Genomic DNA, 21,094 nt, shown 5'->3' with positions numbered 1-21,094 from the left:
TAGTCCTCTAGGGCTGGAGTTGTGTGCTCTTGATATCAGGGAAACACGTACTGTACTGTTTCAAACAAATGTTCAACAGTAACCGGCAAAGCACATGTGAGATCTGGAACAGAGGTATAAGAAAAAGCTCTTCTCCAGTAAAAATCTGTTGCATGACATATTTAACTGGGGGGAGTAGGGGGTAAAGCTTTGCTATGTCAGATTTCAGAGACTTTTTGTATAATTTAATTTTTTTTTTCCCAGAAATAAAACATAACATAACCGAATTCTTGTTGTAACAGTTTTCAAGGCATAAAATTATACAAGAAATCACCACCCGCAAGATCAAGCATCAAGTATTTCCAACAAAGCTTTGATGCTGACCCAGGGTGGCTGTTGGAGGTACTTTTCTATATGCCTGCCCAGGGAATGATTCATACTTAGCACATGTATTACCAAGTGCGTGGAATAAAAAGGCAAGACCAGCCAAATTACATTTTTATTTTAATTCAGTCCAATTTCACCTTCTTCTGTAACAGCGACACCTGAACTTCAGCAAAACCAACAAGTTGAAATGAGATGTGCCTTTACTGAGCTGTTTAAAAAAAAAGCTCATATGTTCCTGAATACAAGAGTTCCTATAGCAACCAATTAACAACAGTACATTTTATTTGATTTGCCTTGGCTCATAAATATTGTGCCTTTCTTGCTTATTTTAGATGTGTCTCCTAACTGCCAAACTACAGTCTCTGCATAACTAATGTATTTTATACAGAATGCCAGTCAACTTATCAAGAACAAAAATATACTGTTTTTGCTTGATAAGAAGTGCATCTTTTATGATCACGTTTGACAATACAGAAAACAGTTACCAGAAAAATCTTATGTTTTGCCATTATGACAATATCCTGCACAATGTTATGAATACATGTACTGCACTGTTTACATTTTTTCTACAGGGTTAAAAGAGGCCTATAGTCTGAAACACCCTGAAACAAATTATTTTTAATCATTTAAATGGTAAAATTTTGTACAAAGGAATTCAACCTCCACTAAAACACGGACACCAGAGTTCAACCTTTTAATACATACAGTGGCTATCAAAAGTATTCACCCCCCATTGGACGTTTTCGCTTTCACTTTTTGTTGTGAAAATAATATATGGAATCATAATGTATTAAACTGGGATTTTTTGCCATAGACTGACACAAATCAAAACAAAATTCTACAGCTTGGCCTCGCGTAGGTTTATCAGAACGACAATATGAAAAATTTACGGTTGATGAACAGAAGCTATTATGATAAATGCTCGATATGTATTGATGTTTCTTAAGGTGCAATAAGATATATATTTAGATCTTTCTATGTATATGTGTACACAATAATATATACTGGAACAAGTAATACCTGTAGGTTTATTCCATGCTGAAAAAGAGAAGAAAGAAAACACAACGTTTCAGCCGTGGAGCCTTCTTCAGGTGTGAGCATTTGTATTCTGTAGTTTGTCTTTGACATGATGGTGTTTCGTGTTGATCAAATGCACAAAGTCCCAATTAAATCCATCATGATTCCATATTGTAACACAATAAATAAAAAAGGAGGTGAATGCATTTGGTAGCCATTGTAGATCATTATACATGGGGTAACAATATTAACACTAAAGACACTAAATTATTGAATGAGGTTTGCTCAGATTTATCGTTTTTATTTATACCTCATAATTGTGTGACAAACCCACATACCAGAACCAGTAACATTTGAGTGAAAGACAATCCAAATAAAGAAAAGAAGTGTCAAACAGTAATGTCAACAGCAAGTCATAAACCAACAGTTTAAACCACTCTATAAAAGACACTGCACATCAGCACGACACATCAAGTTACTGTATACAGTATTAAGGCTTTAACATTCAACTTTCCTTACTGAAAACGATTACTCCTGATTATAATATTGTTGTATTTGAACTGCAATGAGAACCCAATCAGAATAAAGGAATTACAGCCTGCAAACTATGCAGCTTTCTAAATGAATTTATCCTGAAGTCCACGTAGAATCAGTTTCCATGGTGACAAAATAATTATAAAAACCAGTTAAATTGACATAGTCCTTAAGAGCCGTTCTGTAGTTTTTTTTTACCGAATTAACTCCATCATTTTTCCTTTGACATTACAGATTATTTAGTATTTTATTTTTAACCCCCGTTTTTAAACCTTTGTTGACTTTGTTGTGCTGAAATCAATCGGTGTTGTGTAAAACGTTAACTTAGACATATTTTTGTCATTACCAGCGTCTTCAGATAAGTTCAGATACGTACTATAAAAGTTCAAAGAATGATTGCAACAAAAACAAAATGTATTTTAAAATTATATTTTCTGACTGTTTATAAATATATTTTATAAAAATATACATTTAAATATATATAATATTTTATATAATATATACAAATTTACATTTTCTAACGTGCTTCACACTACTAGTATTAACAGCACTCGTCTCCATACAACCTGTGATAGTTTTACAACATACTGTATCGTACAACTCTAAAAGCACCTCTAGTGTTGACGTTTTGTCGTTGGTTTTCTTACAGTGTCACTGAGTACCTTACAATGGGATGTTAATTTTATACATACCTGTAGAAGGGTGTAAATGTGTGGAACAATATCACAGCACAACACACCACTACAAGGCACCCTAACGATAGCTGGAATCAACTAGCTTTTTTCACCTGCGATATTCATGTGTAGCAAAAGTGTAGTCGTTAGTCTCTTTCTATCACAATGGAATATAAAACACGGGAAAATCCAAAAATATAACCAAAAATATTCCAACAAAATTGTCCTGATTTAAAGAGTAAAAAAACTAATAAATGAACAAACTACGCGTGCACACACCTGCAATTATGCGAAGCAGCTCCAGGAGACATTCGCATCCGAGTCGGGGGAGTGTCTGATCCAAGCAGAGGTTAGGGCTGTGTCTAGTCGCTGAAGAGCGAGCTGCGTCCATCCTGCGCACTATTCATTCCTGCTCCAAAAGAGATCGGCCGCATTTCTTCTTCTCTTCAAAGATACACAACAGTACAGCTGCTCCACGCACATGGGCTGGCGTCTGCATCAACAGGCGAATCCTCTCCGAAAAGGATGCTTATGTTGCAACAGGCACTGTAGCTTCTGTCTACTACACCCCAAGTGATGTACTGTACAGTTCTCAGGTTTGTGATCCGCTGTCATTTCTTCGTCACGTGGTTCCTTTTAAATAAGGACCAGGAGCTATTTTTGTTGTTTTTGCAATCACTTGTAAACATCACAATGCTCATCAACAAAAGAACGGTACTGAAAAAAAAAAATCAGTTGCCCCCCGGCTGAGGTCCGACTAACTGACGTTAGACATTCAAACGCACATTGTAATGTTACAGTACATTGTATTTAAACAGAAAAAAACGCCAGAAGAAACCCTTACCACATCCCATAGATTAGAGATTTCAGTTTAGCACGCATCGAAGTTTTTAATCTATTAAAGCAAATACATGAATTCATGATGCGTATGTCATTATAATTTATTAAACAGAAACGTAAAATATTAACATTACACTGATTTAGACAAGAATTAAATGCCTACCCTTCTATGACACTTGTAATAACTTCTGTATTGCCTGCTGAAGGTCTGATACTACGGTGGCTCTGAGGCAGAAAACGCAAACGCTATATTTTGAGGCAAATAAAATCCAAATCGACAGTGGTCATGCCTTTATTCACGCGCTTCGAAACCTACAACAGAATCACGCTACACAGTTCATTGCACCAAGTCTGGTCTGTAATTCTCAATTTTGTTTTTCGTACAGTAAGTATGCAAAATGTTTTCTTTACAGCTGGAAACACTGTGAAACACTGTCAATTCTAATTCTTCTACTGTAAGAAAGATGACATTTGTTTGCAGCTTTTGAGTCTTGATTTTATCTTCCTGGTTTTTGGGTTACATACCGATAAGTACATAATGTGTGCATGTGTTAGAGACATCCTTCTTACATACAGTATGTCTGAGGCATTATGCACATAATGCTCAGGTGAGTAATAACTGTTGTAATGCCTCTAAATATGTGCACATTTATGTATCTTGTACGTATGCCATACCTGTACTATAATATTGTATTATTATTTAGTAACATTTCTTGCAGCAATGTACTTTATACATGAATGAAATCTACACATATCTGTTCTTTATTTAAGAAATGCATTAAAATCAGTTTCCATCATTGAATGTGAGTGTTTTGAAGAACCTTCCTACTTCATAATTCCGCTGCACTTGTCTTTCACATGTCAAAATGTAAAACTGGAGGTTGATATAGGATTAGTTTAGTTTTAAAGCACATTAGAACAGTACATAAGGTACAGCTGACAAATTGTTTTCAAAATGCAGCCTTTTCAGATATATAACATCAAGAAGAAAAACAACTTATATTACCATATATATTAAAAACATAATATAGATTATTCATTCATTCATATTCTAACCATTTCTTCCAATTCAGGGTCGCAGGGGAGCCAGGGCCTACCCCAGCAAGCAATGGGCTCAAGGCAGGATATACAGGATGTCAGTCCATTGCAGGGCAGAGACACACAATGACACCAGGGTCAACTTTCATAGAAAGTGTATTAACCTTCCAGTATGTTTCTGGACTGTGGGAGGTCAGTTTATTGCTTTGCATGGGAAGCAAGGTTCAAATCCAGGAAGATACACTAGTGAAAGAATGAAAGAACCCGTCAACGCAGATAGGAAAAAAGGAGACATCGCTGCAGTACAATTGTTCAGAGACCCTTCCCTGCGGATCTCCTAACAAACCTTGACTATTAACACCGTTTTGCACCTCTTTTAAATGACCTCCTGAGCGACGTTTCACGCTAAAACGGTAAATCCTAAAACCCAATTGAATTTTACTTTCAACAACCAAAAATTCAATAGGGTTTTGATACAGTAACGCCAGCGAAGTCAAGCACCGATCTGGCCTGCCAAATTCAATAATACTCCCGTCGGGTATTTCGTTTTCGCACAAACGAAATACCACAATGTGATATGTGAATGTTACCACATATTTCCCAGGCACCAGCATAATCATGAAAATAAGCTAAGAAACGGATTACAATGTTTTCGTTTACAGTATATACAGCCTGAAGTCTGAACTCCAAAAAGACACTGCCAAGATACAAGTACGGATTATGAATTGCCTTGTTCTCATTAGCAGATATCCCCTCTTCGGTTCCCATCTTCGCGTTTCGCGGACCAAGGCCTCCACCTGCTGAATTCTCAGAGCACCACACCTGCTCTCACCGCCCCAGTAGCTTCTCACGATTGCAAATATGCAAATGATTGCAAAGCGCTTGGCTTTGTGAAACAGCCTCATGGCGGCAAATATGTCTTGGCAAGTGGAGCAATTCAAATATTTCTTAGTTATCCAGTTTCGTAACTGAAAAGCGTTCCACTTTGGGGGGCGGGGAGAGAGAGAGAGACACACACATTTCCAATTGGGTGTAATGCACCATTAGCTAGGATCCCCCTCCAGTTTTAAACGGTGGAGCTGGTAAACACAGACAGCTGTCGATCAAGACGTTAAACCTTCCGAATAAGCTAAGAATGTAGCACCGGCGGGAGGGAAAAAAAAAACCAGAGAGTACAGGAGCAAAAAGACCGATTATTTCCCCTACACACGCCAAAGCTTTCGAATTTACTTCGAGAGGCTCGAGTCCTTGCGTCGCCGTTAAGGCACGTATCCACACAGGATCAGATTAGTTTCCAAACTCCACACAAAGTTCTACAAACCAGCAGCACTGTCATCTAATCCGAGCAGCATGCATTAAACCCCCACCCACCCAGACAAGACAGGGGACTGTCAAACGTTTTTTTAAAATGTTACTTTATTTCAAATATTTACATTAAAATAGTCACAGACGAAGACAGCCCTGGAAACAGAAACTGGGTTACGCGTCCACGCTCCCGGCGTGCTTGGCTTTGTGCAACAGCCTCATGGCGGCGTGGATCTCTCGGCTGGTGATGGCTCGCCTCTTATTGTAGAGAGACAGGCGAGCCGCTTCAGAAGCCACGACCTCGAACAGCTCCCGGGATGTAGGTTTTACCGCAATGGAACCAGCCTAGAGACGAGAGCCGTCATTAAGCTTCTGTGGCAGGAGGATACTGGAGAGGTAGCCTGCTCACCACTACATACGGTGGTTATAAACTAACCTCTTTAAGGCATCTGTAGATGTAGGTGGAATAGTTTGCCTTCTTCCTCCTGGGTGTGCAAGGTTGCTTAGTTGGTCTCTTTCTCAGGGTAGAAGTCTTCATGATAACTAGAACACCAATTTAATAAATTGGTCTTAAAGCATGGAATAGAAGGCACTGTGGTGCTACTGGCCATTTAAGGGGGAAATATGACAGCAAACAAAATTACAAGCCTCTGTAAAAACAATTAGTTCTAGATATTTACAATCATCACTTTAAAACAACATTCAAAAACCTTTTTAAATGCAAGACTTACCACAACTTCTATAACCAACAATGTTTCTTCAAAGAAAAATGAGGCACATCATGCTGTCCTGGGAAAATGGCTTATATATCTATAATTCAGCTGTGTGTCATGACAATTCAGGTGTTTCTATTAAAGAACAATTGACAAAAAATAATGCTTGTTAAGGTTCATTCCTCATTGTATTTATGCATTGCACTATTGACTAGCTCTTCCTTTATATATGGTTGCACTAATTATTGGTTAAGATGTGTTTATGCTATGAGATTTAATAATATTACACACACCTCATGTACTCTTCCTAAAATAATGCCTGGCAAGTGGGATTTGGCTGTTATTGAAGAAAAAATATGAGTCTAGTGATTTAAATTAGTCTCGTCGTGCATTATTTAGGGAGTGAGTACACCATGTCTCTCATCAGTTCTTAAAATAATTAGGCAATTACTTATGTATGGCAAAACCTAAGAAGAGCATTCATCCCCAGACTGGATCTCTTTAACTCTAGCAATCTGCATCTGTTGCATCAGGAATATGGGTGTTCATCTGTTTAAGATGATGTGTGTACACGGTTTTAAAAAGCCTGTGAAGGGAAAGTTGCACTTAAGGAACCTTAGTCTGGCTTGACATTTAAACACATCTTTGTCACCGATTGGTCCAGGAGTAGGCTACCTGGTCTGGTCAGGCCATGGCCAAACCTTTATAATTCCAATATGTGACCGAATCCTGGCTATTGTGAGCCTCAGTCCTACACGTATAGTAGGGTACTAATGGGTTTAATTGACTATTTATAATAATAGACTTGAATAGACTATTTCTATTATTTAGAACAGTCATTTCATCTAGTTAAGCAGGAGATTTTTGGCAATTACATAGTTTTGAAATTCTTTTGAGAAAGCACTTGACCTTCACTCAACCCCCAAGGCCTAGAATTAACTTCATTTCAATTAACTTACAATTTAGTCCTAACTGAACAATATTTTAAGATGTTCCAAGTGTTTGAAACAGTCGTTATCAACCCTGGTCCTTATAGAGCCCTGTGTCTACTGTTTTTTGTTTCAATTGAACTCTTAATTAGACTAATATTTAGATGATTACTAAGATGTTTTTTGTTCTGTGATTGAGGATTTGGATGGTGTTATAGCAATAACTATCATCTTTGAACAAGCTTCTGAGTTTCATCCTCATTCAGGTATGTGTGCAACATAACTGAATTTCTGAAAATTGCATTCGCTATGTGTGACAGTGTAATTCCCATCTGTGTTAGGATATATTTAATTGGTTAACTATTCAGAGCTATTTAGAGAGATGTAAGACAAGCAATTTGATCATTTGGAGTTCTCTTTGGTATTTCTTTCAACAGCAAACGTGGAGCAGAGTATTGTGACACTAGAAATTGAAGACAGAAATGGGTCTAACCATGTAAGAAGCTCAATTACTAGGATGAATTGGCCTCAGTAATTACAAAATCTGTTTGACTGGAAACAGAAGACTCAGGGGTTCTTTAGGATCAGGGTTCAGAGCCACTGCTGTATGATAGTATTCCTCTGTGTCACTCCCAGAAGGGCAAAGCTCTTCAGATTCTCTCCCCTGAGCTCAGAAATGCCTGATTTGGTCAAATGGAATACTTTAATTCAGGTAACTGCAGTCCTGATCCTGAATACCACATTTTATAGGCAAAATTTGAGTAATTAATTTCTATAGCAGCGGGCTTCAGGTCTGGTCCTGGGGTGCCAAAATGACTGGAGATTTTCATCTCTTTTTAAAACTAATATAAACTGGTTATTTCTGCCGTGGTTGGATTGCTTTAACGACCACTTTTTCTCAGTATTTCAGCTGCTGTTGCTTTAAAGAATTGATATTCACTCCTGGTCCTGGGGGACAGCTGAAACAACTGTAATGAATTTTTTGGAATGAATTGTTCACTTAATTACTGTGTAGTGATTGGTCTCTGTTATCATTGTTTCTGGGTGGGTTGCTCATTAAAGAATATAAGTGTTGTATTAAAAAGGATTCAAAATAGATTCACCCACAAAAAAGAAGCTAAAAATGATTTAAAATAAAAATTCCAATGACAAATCAATGGCCTAATCAGCCTTTGTTTGAATAACTCTGAAAGATGTTGAGAAATTCATATAACAGATTGTTGCCCACATTATATACAGTACAGTGAGTTAACATACATGGTACTGTATTTAAAGTCCCATGTGTGGGACTAACACACTAAACAACACCATGTGTTACAGTGTTTTCTTTAGTTCTTGCACACCCTGCTAGCTTACTGTCCTCAGTGTGACAGACTAAACAGTGTTTCACCTCAGAGGTACAGATCGCTTCCTCTTTGCTGTTCTGCGTTAAAGCAGACATTACCTTTGGAGGAGTTCTGTAACATTCATGCACACTTGTCTTCTCAAATGCAAGTTAAGATTGCTGGAATTTGAATTTATTTGCTACAGATCAGGTTATGTTGTTTTCTCAGATATTACTTTGTCTTCTGTAACGTGAGTGGTTAAACCCTGAACTGTGGGTCTGGAGTTTCAGCCCTTGACAACCCTGTGCTCTGGACTCAACACCGAACAGTCATCAGCTGTCAGCTAAATAATCGTGATGTTAAAAATAGACACAGGCTCCTGTCAGAGGTTGTTTCCGAGTTGTTTGCTGCTGTCACCTCCCATATTATGCATCAAAATGCTCAGTTTAGGAGGTTTCACTGAGCAATTCATTTTCGTGCTCTTTTCGTCTTGGTGTGGTGTGGATGTGGGTAGCTTTAAAAAAGGATTTTGTGGGTCTAAACACAGATGACAGAAGCTTGAGTGAAATCCCACTTAGTGTTTTAAAGAATCTGCCACAGTAAGTCTATAATTGTACATTAAGAAAAAAAATACTCTGACACTTCATTTAAAACATTACCCTGTTCCTTATCCTTAATGGTTGGCCTTTGCAGAGCCAGCTAACAGTGACCCATTAGGATTTGAGCATGCACTCAGTTGAGTGCCATAGTTACTGTACAAAGGTGGGATATTTGAGGGAATAGTTTAATATTTGTAGTGGAGTAGAAGGCCCTTGGTATCGCATTAGAGAAGCAGACCCTCCACAGATGTGGGAGGGGCTTTGCAATGAGATAAAGAGCATTAGAGAAGGCCATTAGTGCTCTGTGGATTAAGATAATCCAGTCCATTTGACAAAGGCTGCAGTTTACTCTGCGTCCAAGGAAAAAGGAAGATGGAGATCAAATTTGGGAATATTCTATTGTCCATCCTCTTCTTGTCTGAAGGTATGTCCCTGTGTGCTTACTTTATTACGAGAGTGGGGGATTCAGGCATTTAAAGTATACTTATTTTTCATTGCACAGGACCTCCTTTGGTGCAGAGATGCACAGTATATGGTGTCCGGACATTTTGTCTAGTTGCTGCAGGACAGGTGTTCCCAATGAGGTTTAGGTTCACTCTGTCCCTCTTGCACGTTTGTAGCCCATCTGTGCATCGGCATCAGTGTGCTATCAGCATGGAAAAAACAGAACTTCAATATAAGCATCCATCATATCATAATATGTTTAAAGAATGTACAGTATATACTCTGTGGGTGGCATGGTCGTTCAGTAGTTAGCATTACTGTCTTGCAGTGCTGGAGTGCTGGGTTCATTTCCTGGGGTGCTATCTGTGTGGAGTTTGTAGTTCTTCCTGTATTTATGTGGGTGTCCCCCAGGTGCTCTGCTCTCCTGCCTCAGTCAAAAGACATGCTGGTACTGTAGGTTAATTGGCTTCTGGGACAAATGGTCCTGGTGTGTGTGTGTGTGTGTGTGTGTGTGTGTGTGTGTGTGTGTGTGTCTGTGTTTGTATCTGTGTTTACCCTATGATAGACTGGTGTCCCATTCAAAGTGTGTCCTGCTTTGTGCCTATTGCTTGCTGGGATAGGCTCTGGCTCTCCCGTGGCCCTGAGTTGGATAAAGGGCTCAGAAACTGGATGGACGTACTGTATAGTGCATGTACATAGGATAACACATTCTGACAAAAATAGCTTTTCTGTAGATGCTGAACACAACTTGTGTCTGTAAGCCTGTTTTCAAAATGCTAATCGGAAACTGGTGGAAACAGAAAAAAACAGAAGAAAGAAACAGAAAAACATCTGTGAAAAACAAATGTTTTGACCCTTTTAATCTGCCTAACATGTTTGAGGTGCTCTCATACAATCTTGAGACATTTGTTACAGCATGTCTGTATCGGTTGTGAGTTACTTAATTATTGAATGCATTGTTATTTCATAATTTAATGCATTGTGTTTTATCATTCAGTGGCTCTATGAGAATATATTGTCGGTGGCTCTTCTAACACTGATTTGTTTCCCTCTCTCTGCAACATGTGTTCCCCTGCTGGAACAGCCCTAGTAAGAGCATCTACTGAGGAGGTATGTGTAATCCATATGATCTCACTCATCTCTGCACCTGGGAAAATGTTGCTATGAAAATTAAAATCAATTCTTTGAATGAAAGAAAATCCCACGTGCTGCCCTGTTTGTGTTACAGGAGGAGAGGACAGACCCGTGGATGGGGAAGGCCTGTAAGTGTGACTGTGAGGGCGAGTCCAACTCTCTGTGGCCCAGCAAGAACAACATCCAGGAATGCATGCCAGGTGAGGGCTCATTAACAGTCACTGTATTGCACTGCTTAGAGCAGCAGACCAGTCTGTGGCCCACTGTCAGAGGAAGCACTTACTTGGGTAGTGTGTTTTTGTCACTGTATGTTGTGGAAGCAGCTGTTTCATGTTTGCAAGGCACAGCACACATCTGTTTAATCTGTTCCAATTTGAAATGATTTCATGTGTGGATGTACATCCTCTTCTTATTGTCCATATACTGACTCATACTGAAGTTGCAGTAGTCTACATTTTAAATCAGTAGCTCATTGTGAACAGAGATAATTCTATTTACACTTTAGATGGGGTATGAATAGGTTTTAATGAATGTGTCAGTAGTATTGTCCCTTGAGATAACGAGATACTGAGCTCACGTCCTGTGATTTAATAAAATAACCAGATGCTCAGTGTTTGGGATTTAACTTGGATTAAAACTTCCAAAATGAGTTGATTAAGAATCTGTATAAACAGACATTTAATAAGGACAAATTTTTAATGAATCCATGAACAGTGTAAAGAAATGGCCGTGCTCTGCTTGAGTAATGAAGGTTGCTGTCTGTACTGAGGTTGATGTGTCTCTGAGAGAAGCTCTGAATGAGAATGAGATGTTCAGGTTCAACAATCAGCAAGAATAGTTCATAGGCACCAGGAAATCAAATGTGTGAGGGACAGGGTGCATCCTGGAAGACGCGGGGTCATCACACCAGCCCAGGCCTGCTGCCTCCATCTGCACAAGCAATTTAAGACTGCAGTGGCTGCTATTCTAGGACAAAATAGCCTGTGCTTAGTAGAATGACTGTGACTGGTCAATGAAATTGATCTGCAGGCTCGGAGGCCATTCAGGGGTAACATGATGACAACTGAGAAAGTACCATCTTTTGCGGATTACGGAACATCTGAGGTGGCAGCGAGAAAGATGTGAAGTGTTTCGCTCATTGGTGCCATTTTGCCCTTGACAGATCTGAAATAAGACATGGCTTGTGGAGACGTCTTATTGAGCTGCATGCTCGTTTGCCCTGTTGCATTGTTTAAACCAATCAATGGGAATCTTCCCACTCTACAACACATGGACAAAGTCCCCGTGCCAGATATTCTTGAAAGCCAAGAACATCTGTCAGTTTTCCAGCACTGGGATAACAATGGTATGACTTCAATAGAACAATCTCAAAGTCTTGTTTTGGCCATCATTTCATGAGCTCCTGAGCCTAATAGAACATCTGTGAAATGAACTCGCCAATCAGCAAGAGATACCTACCTTCACCAACTGGATGTGGCTGCAGAGAAAGATTGGCAGAACTATTCTGTTGACAGGCTGATCAGGTCTATGCCTCAATTCTCTCAGAAGGTGGTATATCTTAATTCTTCAATGGGTATTTTGTTCATATTTTCTTTTGTTTGATTACCATCCATCGACTTTCTAACCCTTTTGTCCAGTACAGGACCACAGGGGAACCAGAGTCTATCCCGGCAAACAACAGGTGCAAAGCAGGGTACACCCTGGATGGGATGCCAGTGCCCTGCAGACACAAACGCACACACTCTCTCCAGTTTTCCCAGAAGTCGATTAAACTGCCGGTACTGTGTGTTTTTGGACTGTGGGAGGAAACTGGAGCACCCAGAGAAAACTCACGTGAATATAAGGAGAACAAACAAACTCCATGCAGATACAGTAGCACCCCAGCTCCAGAACTGAGCCCAGGACATCATTACTGCATGACAGCAGTGCTAACCACTGCAACACTGTGCCGCTTGTTTACTATCTACGCTTAAAATTTTTGAGTAAGTCCTTTGTCCATCAGTATATGTATTGCCATTATTAATCCTTCAATTATATAGTTAGAATGGCTTTTATCTGAAGCCTATGAGCAATGTTAGATTGCCTGCTGAACCCATGCTATCCTGATTATTCCTTCACTGTAATTTATTATCTATTTTTCATTTTGTTATCGCAAGTGAGGGAACTAGAGAGTAAATGCAACCCCTTTGCTGTTTAAAGTAATAGACAGACAGTCCCCATTCTGCTTCCTCTGTATCACTGCTCTGAAATGACTCCGACAGATGTGTTTATGAAAAATGAATTGCAAGGTGTCTATTGGGAGAGATTTTTAACAGGATAGTAGGATCTGTCTTGAAATGACAGAGTGTCACGTCAGGAAAAATCTGGCATCTCCCTCTTCCTCCCATGTGAAAGTGATAAGGGTATTTTTTGTTGTGCCCTCATGAAATTGACATTTTAACTTTCAAGTAGAAAAAGTAGCAGGTAGCAGGCAATTTTGACCTTTTCATTCACTGATAAAATCAGAATTATACATTCTTCACATTGAATAATTTTGTGTTTCCTTGAAATGGTTTGTATTGTGTTTGTGATTTTTATTCATGCTTATTTTTAAAAAAGCAGAACGTCATTTGATTTTTTTTCCTAAGCAATAATGGTGCTGAAAGGCCTGTCACTGCACTCTTATGATATTTATCACTTCATAAAATGTTTGCACATTGAAATTATGTGAACTTATATGCGGTGATTCTGCATTGTGAAAATGAATGCTCACTCGGACTATTGTGTTCATTTTAGAATGTTTTCATATTCCTTCTTTTGTTAGTAGTCAATACAGGATAGTAGGACTACAGAAAAGTATTTAATGAAACAGCAAGATAATCAACCTTATTCTTAAATCTTAAACCTTAAATGGGTACCTTGTTTTTGGAGGGTTCACACAAAAAAACAGCAATTGGAAAAGAAAACAAAACTGAAGAAAATTAGATATTTCGGTTCAATATTAACATTTTGATAAACATCATTACAGTACAGCGCTTTGAGAGGCTACTTTTAGAGGCACTATATAAAATAAAATGTATTATTATAAAATATCAGTTGTGGTTTGAGGAGCTCACAGATGAAGTGAAAGGGTTTCACGGAATTTGTAAAGGAAAGTTTGGGTAAGATAAACAAAGCTGGGGCTAGTGAACTGGTTAGATGGATGAAACCACTGTTTTCAGTAAGGGAAGAAAAGTACTTTCTCATTGAATGACATGCAAAGCTGTTTTGAGCAGGACTGCACGGGCAGTTATCTTAAACTTTAACTCGTGTTTTAAAGTACTGAACATGTCCCAGAAAGAAAGCTGTTTTAAATTTCTTTCTTCATCTGCTTATGGATTTGCATCACATAAAATGATACAGTTCATGTCCATTCCAAATGTTATTTTTGATTTATGCTAAGATGACAATGATCCTAATTTTAAGTGAGTCCGATTTACTGTATTGATAGAAATGTAGCAAATCCATAAAAAAAGCAATTTAAAACACGGTAATTGTTCATGGTCAACAAATCTACGAAGTTCTCAATGAGAAAGAGAGAAAGTGGAGAGTGAGAAAACAAGGAAAAGAAGGAGACGCAGCTAGAGAGACAGAGTCAGAATGTACCAGTTAATCCCATTACTGCAGAGTGATGTGAAGATTACTGTGACTAAAATAGGGTCTGCCCTTCACCGAATTTCAAAAAGACCGCATTGCTGTGTACGCGAAAACACACGAGGGCTGCGATTCATCTTTCACCGTTCTGCTCTGGCGCACTGATGTGAGCCGGCAGGGCAGGTATGAGGTGCGACCTCGGAGTGTTCTGACTCCCAGGCGACTGGAGACACATACATGCGGAGAGAGCAGGACCTACAGTAGTCAACACATGGCACTGTGAGTGTGGAGGGACAGACAGTGGGATGGAGCTTAACATTAACATATGGCCATCTGTCCTCATTAAACTGAAATGGCTGTTTATAGATATTGCATGGAGAGAGAATTAGGAGAAAAGCTTATGAGCGCTGGGTTGCATGCGAAGGCTGTGAACACTGAATATGGTGAGATTGCGAGCTTCAGAGGCAAACGAATTTGGTTCTGGCAGGCACTGCCAGAAATGAACATTTCTGATTGTCTTTCATCACTGGCCAGCAGTAATGACTAGTGCGTTGGTTCTCGTAGCATGTTCACAGGTTTCAGGGCAGTATTAATGACTGCACACTGGTGTTCATTTATGCTGTCTTTCCTCAGTTTTCTGTCAATGTTTTCTTATTAATTTTCCTGACATAACAAAGTCGCCTTTGTGGTGGAAAGTGTAGTTGTGCCTTTCACTGCTGCATAGAAAAGAGAGCTTAAGTTGGAAAACTGTGGCTACAGACTATTTAAACAGATAGAAGATGCTGGTAGAAAAGGAAGTGTTACTTTGTATCAGGGTACGGCAACTCCAAACCTGCCTTTCCAGCTCTGACACAATAAAATGAATTTATTTCAATTAAATGAATGTTTATCCTTAGAATGTAGGTGTCTTGGTGGCATAGAAAATACTACTACCCTGTCACCTGGCTGACACTGACATAGAGAACATCAGCAGACCACCTCTCACAGTAACTACCCATCTGTTGGCATGTAAATGATGTACAAATTACCATACCATGTATGAAAATGCTACATATTATTAACTATGTATCCAAGTAATATAAAATGGAAATATGTGAAGTGTGATTTGGTCAGTGTGGCACAGTGGGGCCCCGGGTTAAATTCCAGACCTGGGATGCTATTTGGAGTTTGTATTTTCTCTCGTGTTTGCATGGGTTTCCTCCCATAGTCCAAAAACATACTTTTAGGTTAATTGTCTTCCGGGAAAACTGGTTTTAGGTGTAAGTGTGTCTGCCTGACTGCTTGCTCGCAGGGATGGGCTTTGGCTCCCCTGCAACCCTGAATTGGAAGAAGTGGCTAGAAAATGGGTGATTTGTTCAATTTAATACCTCTGCCATGTGTGGAATTTTACAAATTAGTGTACTCCACTGTCCCAGATGTTCAGGAAAGATTGGATTCATGGCAGTATATTGTAGCACTCTCGGGTTCAAATGGGTATGTGCCGTTGCCGCTGCTGCCTCAGGTTGGCCCCCCACCACTGGGGACTCGAACCCGGGCCTCCAGCATCACTCAACAGGGACCCAGCTACTTGAGCTAAAGGGAAATCTCCCATCAGCCCAGCGGCTGCGGTCCCTGCTATTCACAGGGAAGGGCAGTGACGTCACCGCGCTGGGAAGCCGGCTCACACAACCTGTAATGTCGGCTGTACAATATCAAGCCACTCAAGGTGTAAAGTCCCACCACACAGTATTTAGTTTAATGCTTAAGGTCGCCAAAATTTTCCAATTTCTTTATATTTAGTAAATGGAGTGAAAAGTTCATTAGATCCCTGGATCAGTTAGCTACTGTCAACACGGCTGCTGTAGGTGGGCCAAAGAACATCCTCTCCTTTGTATCTGTTCTCATGTTGATGTGTTTCCTAACAAAGGACCAAATGTTGAACACAAGCATTAAATGTAATTTCAGCAATAGTATCTGTTATGAATGAGTTACCACTGATGATGTGTTTCCTTCTACAAATCTGAAGGAGACTTTCATCTCCAAATAATTTAATAATCCAAAAGGAATCTAAAATCTCTGAAATTAAAAAAATGTGAACATTTGACTAATATTGGTATATATGCTCATTTAAAAATAGCACAGTACAAGTTAGCCATTGTGTTAATGCAAAAATAAACATGAACATTCCTGCTTAGACATGCAGCATGTGCTAAGAATGTTGTGAGATTCAGCAGCTGACTGAAGTCTCCAGGTTATTTATGAGAGGCTCCGTGAAACCAGCTTGATTTCGATCACCTGACTGACTTGACTGGTGATGTCTTCTCTCCAGAGTGCCCTTATCATTGGCCGCTGGGTTTTGAGTCTGGGTCTGTGACCGCAGAGCAGATCAGCTGCTCCAATGAGGACCAGTACACAGGCTGGTACTCCTCCTGGACCTCTAACAAAGCAAGACTCAACAGCCAGGGCTTTGGGTGAGTCAGGACACACACACTTTTCATTGCCTTCAATATACAATTTACTGTTTAGCCCTGGTTTCCCCAACCTATAAACTGATACCCAATAAAAATATAACCTCTGTTACTTCAAAATCCAAGGTCTCCCATGTAATGATTTATTACTAAATTATTAAAGATGAAATAACACTACAGAATTATGCCATGGGATTTTGAAAGCATGCCTAAACACATTTTTAGGTGATATAGTGTGCACTGCAGATAATATGGAACCATGGCTCATATCCTTCCTTACCACTGAATGTTCAAGGGAGGGAAGGTTTGAAATGGGATTTTTGAATATGAGTGAAACCCAGAACATCTATAAAAGTAGTAATTTATGTTAAAAACCAAAAGGATGTAGAGGCTTGTGAACAACAAGTCATAGCCTATTATAGCTTTTTATATGGATATTAATTTACTAAGCGTGGTGTTAACTACGCCAGGCTGTGATTTTCACTACACAGACAAAAAGTTCTACACCTTTTGCAAACAGAGGGTTGGATAGAGTATGTACTCATGTGCTGCATGTTGGTGTCTGATGTACTGTGGTTTAAGCCTGCACACTGATGGATGTCCTGGGTGTTCCTTACAGGTGTGCTTGGCTCTCCAAATTCCAGGATACCAGCCAGTGGCTTCAGATTGATCTGAAGGAAGTGAAAGTGGTCTCTGGCATCCTGACCCAGGGGCGGTGCGATGCTGATGAATGGATGACCAAATACAGCGTCCAGTTCCGCTCTGTTGAGAGCCTGAACTGGGTCTACTACAAGGACCAGACTGGAAACAACAGGGTGAGTGTCAGAGGACATCCCAAGGACATCTATGCATAGCACAGCAAGAAGATTTAAGACACCACAGGAGCCAGTATAGCTGAAACCACCAATTCCCTTTATCCTTTTATTACCTTGTCCATAATCCTGAACATAATGTTAAACATCTCGCCCTGATCATAGTATAAACCCTAATTCTAATTTGAGACCTCTACTCTAAACTTAACGCCAGCACTAACATTGACACTATGTACAAGCCCGACCCTAAGTGTAACTGTAGCTCAAGTCCTAATTTTAAGTCAGACCCTATTAACAACTTTTAATTCTTACCCTAACCACTCCCTAACCTTTGTCATTCAATCAAACCCTACCTTCAGCTTGTGCACCACCCCTACTCATAATCCCATCTTCATCTCTGTTTCCTACTCTAGTTCTAACCCTGTCCCTTGAGCCCCTAACCTAATTCTAAATCCAATCCTAAAAATTGAATTCTATTTGCTTCTTTCCTTAAAAAAATGGAAATACAAAATCTAAAATGTACTGGACATCTTAAATTATATCAAACAGATGACTTTGAATTACTACAAATCACAGTACTTCAATACTACCAGTATATATATAGCTATATATTTCAATTAATTCATAATTTTAACTTTCATCATGCAGTTAACATAAACCTCACCACACTGGTTAGTCATAGTCACTACTGTCTTCTCCTTGCTTAAAGTCAGTCCCTGCCTTAACTGTAAAAGCATGTCATATAGTCTCTACCATTATTCCTTGGTTAGACTTGTTTAAATCATAGCACTCGCCCTAATTTTAACCCAACACTTTCATTAACCCTACTTCTAAACCATACCCAAAATCGTTCCCATTATTATTATTGCAAAGAAAAGGCCAACAGAGACTTTTTTCTCATGAAACGTGATTACTTTAAAGTAGACAGGAGTATTTAAACACTTTTCAACTTACTTGTTGGGATGGCAACATCATTAAATGCAACAAGCTGTGAAAATCAGTGAAGATGAGCGGCAAAATCATTGGGCTGAATTAGATCAACCTTCTACAAACAGAGGGTGGTAATAAACAAGGCCAAGAACTTTGTGTGTCTGATCCCCTCCATTGTGAATATACCCTACTCCCATCAGGAAGGCGCCTCTGTGTCCCCAAGTGGAACAGTAACAGACTCAGGAAATCTTTCATCCTCTTTGCAGTCTCACTATCAAATGCTTTACTCTACCTCCTGAAACAGTGTTGTACTGTATTCTGTGTTGGTGATGTTTGTCTGTTTTTGTTGTACTGTTGCGTTGGACCCTGCTGTAAAACAGATTTCCCAGAGGGCATAATAAAGCTAGAACTGAATTGAAAAAAAAAGAAAAAAGCTTAACTATGACCTTAACCTTATCACAGTATCTCTTTAACACTTGTAATGATTACATTCCAAATCCCCTGAAAACTCAAAACTGGTGCTGGTATTTACACCACCATTAAGCAGACATTTATTCACAGGATTAACACCACTGGTACTATTAAACAGAAAGTTATTCACAGGATTAACACCACTGGTACCATTAAACAGAAAGTTATTCACAGGATTAACATCCTCCCCCTCAATGGGACAATCGTGTGAGATCTTTTCCGGAGGGGAGAGCATGACCACATGATCACAGAAGCCTGCTTTGTCCCCACAGGTGTTCTATGGGAACTCGGACAGGTCCTCTTCAGTACAGAACCTCCTGCGCCCGCCCATAGTGGCGCGATACATCCGCCTGCTCCCCCTGGGCTGGCACACACGCATCGCCGTCAGGATGGAGCTGCTCCTGTGCATGAACAAGTGTGCCTGAGACACCAGCACAGGCGGGCCATAGCTAGTGCTCAGTGAGCCCTCATTCGCCGCAGAGGAACAAACCTTACAGCTACCATAAAACCTCAGGAAAAAAGCCACCCTAATCAGTTTCACAATTAAAATATTTGGGGAGGAGCATGACATTCTTCCACTGCGCACACATACCAGCAACAAAAAACTCATCTGAATTCTGTAAATGGCATTCATCCGATAAACAGCAGGCATGTACTGCACTCTGTTTTCAAGAAAAAAAAACAAACGTAAACTAAAATAAAGTCTCAATGCAGATCTATTGTACCAAAACAATCGGTTTTCCACTTTGGCTTGGGGGTATAGGAGAGAAAAAGAGTGGGAAGCACTGTTGATACATTAATAAAGGGGAGCAGGGGTTTTCATGAGGGGTCTCGTGTGCTGTACTGTGTGTGAATTATAACGTGTTTTGTGACAGTCAAGTAGGTTCCACTGGTAAATCCCCATTGAATTGGGGACGTCATTTTGTGTTTACAGAAATATCACTGTTTTACTGTTACAAAGGCAATGGCCTTCAATAAATACAAACTGAGTCTTGTACTCTGGCTTCATTTGATGGAACATTTCTTACAGGAAACAGATTATGTGGACAGCATGGCAATGGGAGGACTGCAGTATGTTGCTCCTCGGAGAAATTAGGGTAAATACAGACAAGGCATCTTTCAAATGTAGAAGCCCAAGGCCTTAAATCCCAAGAGCCCCAACACTCAGAAAATCTTAAATAGGCAAAGGTGTATAATGTTGAAGATAATTAAACTCCTTCTCCTCCATTTTCTGATGCAGAATAAAAGAAAAAAGTCTATACACCTCATGCTTTGAATTGCAAAACCTGTATTTTAAATAAATAGATGACCCATTCGAAAATGCTAGTTCAGAAATACTTTGCACTATTATCATGTTACCAACAAGTTAAATAAATAATTTAATAACAGTTAAATCTAAATGCATAAGCTGAACCAAAAACACTGCAGTGGTGAAGGATAAAAAAAAGACAATTGTTCTTATTGGCGTTTATTCTGGATTTCCTGAAGTAGAGTCAGGATTGCTTGAACCGGACTGAGACTAAAGCCATTTAATGAATACAGAGATAGGTGTCAGTAAGGAAAGCTGTCATCACCAAGAAAGAGCAGAATCAAAGAATTTGTCATCAACTATACTGAGCATCAAAAAAATATCATCATGAAAACGACAAAATCTTGACAAACCTTGCAAATTGTGCATTGTATTTTATTGAACAGAGCTGGTAAATTTATTATGCTGATAAACTTGCAATCAACAGGGTTGATCAGCAGTTCTCTACATGAACTCAGAGGCTAGTAGTGTGCTGGCCAGCACTGGGAGCTGTAAACCTGTGATGTACAGTATGCTGTGCATCAGTTTCCAGGTGCTGTCATGTGGTACTTTGCCTCTTGTCAAGCCTGAACAAACACACCCGTTCACTGTTCGC

General features: G+C 39.5%; 1 protein-coding gene across 1 annotated transcript; it reads left to right on the top strand.

Moving 5' to 3' along the window:
• The first annotated feature begins 9,615 nt into the window (after positions 1-9,615).
• On the top strand, positions 9,616-20,185 carry LOC148835880 (retinoschisin-like). Its single transcript, XM_088914357.1, has 6 exons — positions 9,616-9,764; positions 10,869-10,894; positions 11,013-11,118; positions 16,839-16,980; positions 17,597-17,792; positions 19,463-20,185. Exons 1-6 carry the CDS (start codon positions 9,713-9,715, stop codon positions 19,613-19,615), a joined length of 675 nt encoding a protein of 224 aa, XP_088770483.1. The 5' UTR covers positions 9,616-9,712; the 3' UTR covers positions 19,616-20,185.
• Positions 20,186-21,094: the final 909 nt, after the last annotated feature.

Source organism: Atractosteus spatula, chromosome 4, assembly GCF_055471065.1.
Source record: "Atractosteus spatula isolate fAtrSpa1 chromosome 4, fAtrSpa1.hap1, whole genome shotgun sequence".
NCBI lineage: Eukaryota > Metazoa > Chordata > Actinopteri > Semionotiformes > Lepisosteidae > Atractosteus > Atractosteus spatula.
Note: the sequence above shows the minus strand (reverse complement) of the source record. Positions and strands in the feature narration are given on the sequence as shown.

Coding starts and splice junctions, on each gene's coding strand:
- LOC148835880 (XM_088914357.1), top strand. CDS start 9,713: ATGGAGATCAAATTTGGGAATATTCTATTGTCCATCCTCTTCTTGTCT. Junction 10,895..11,012: donor TAAGAGCATCTACTGAGGAG/GTATGTGTAATC, acceptor TTTGTGTTACAG/GAGGAGAGGACAGACCCGTG. Junction 17,793..19,462: donor ACCAGACTGGAAACAACAGG/GTGAGTGTCAGA, acceptor TTGTCCCCACAG/GTGTTCTATGGGAACTCGGA.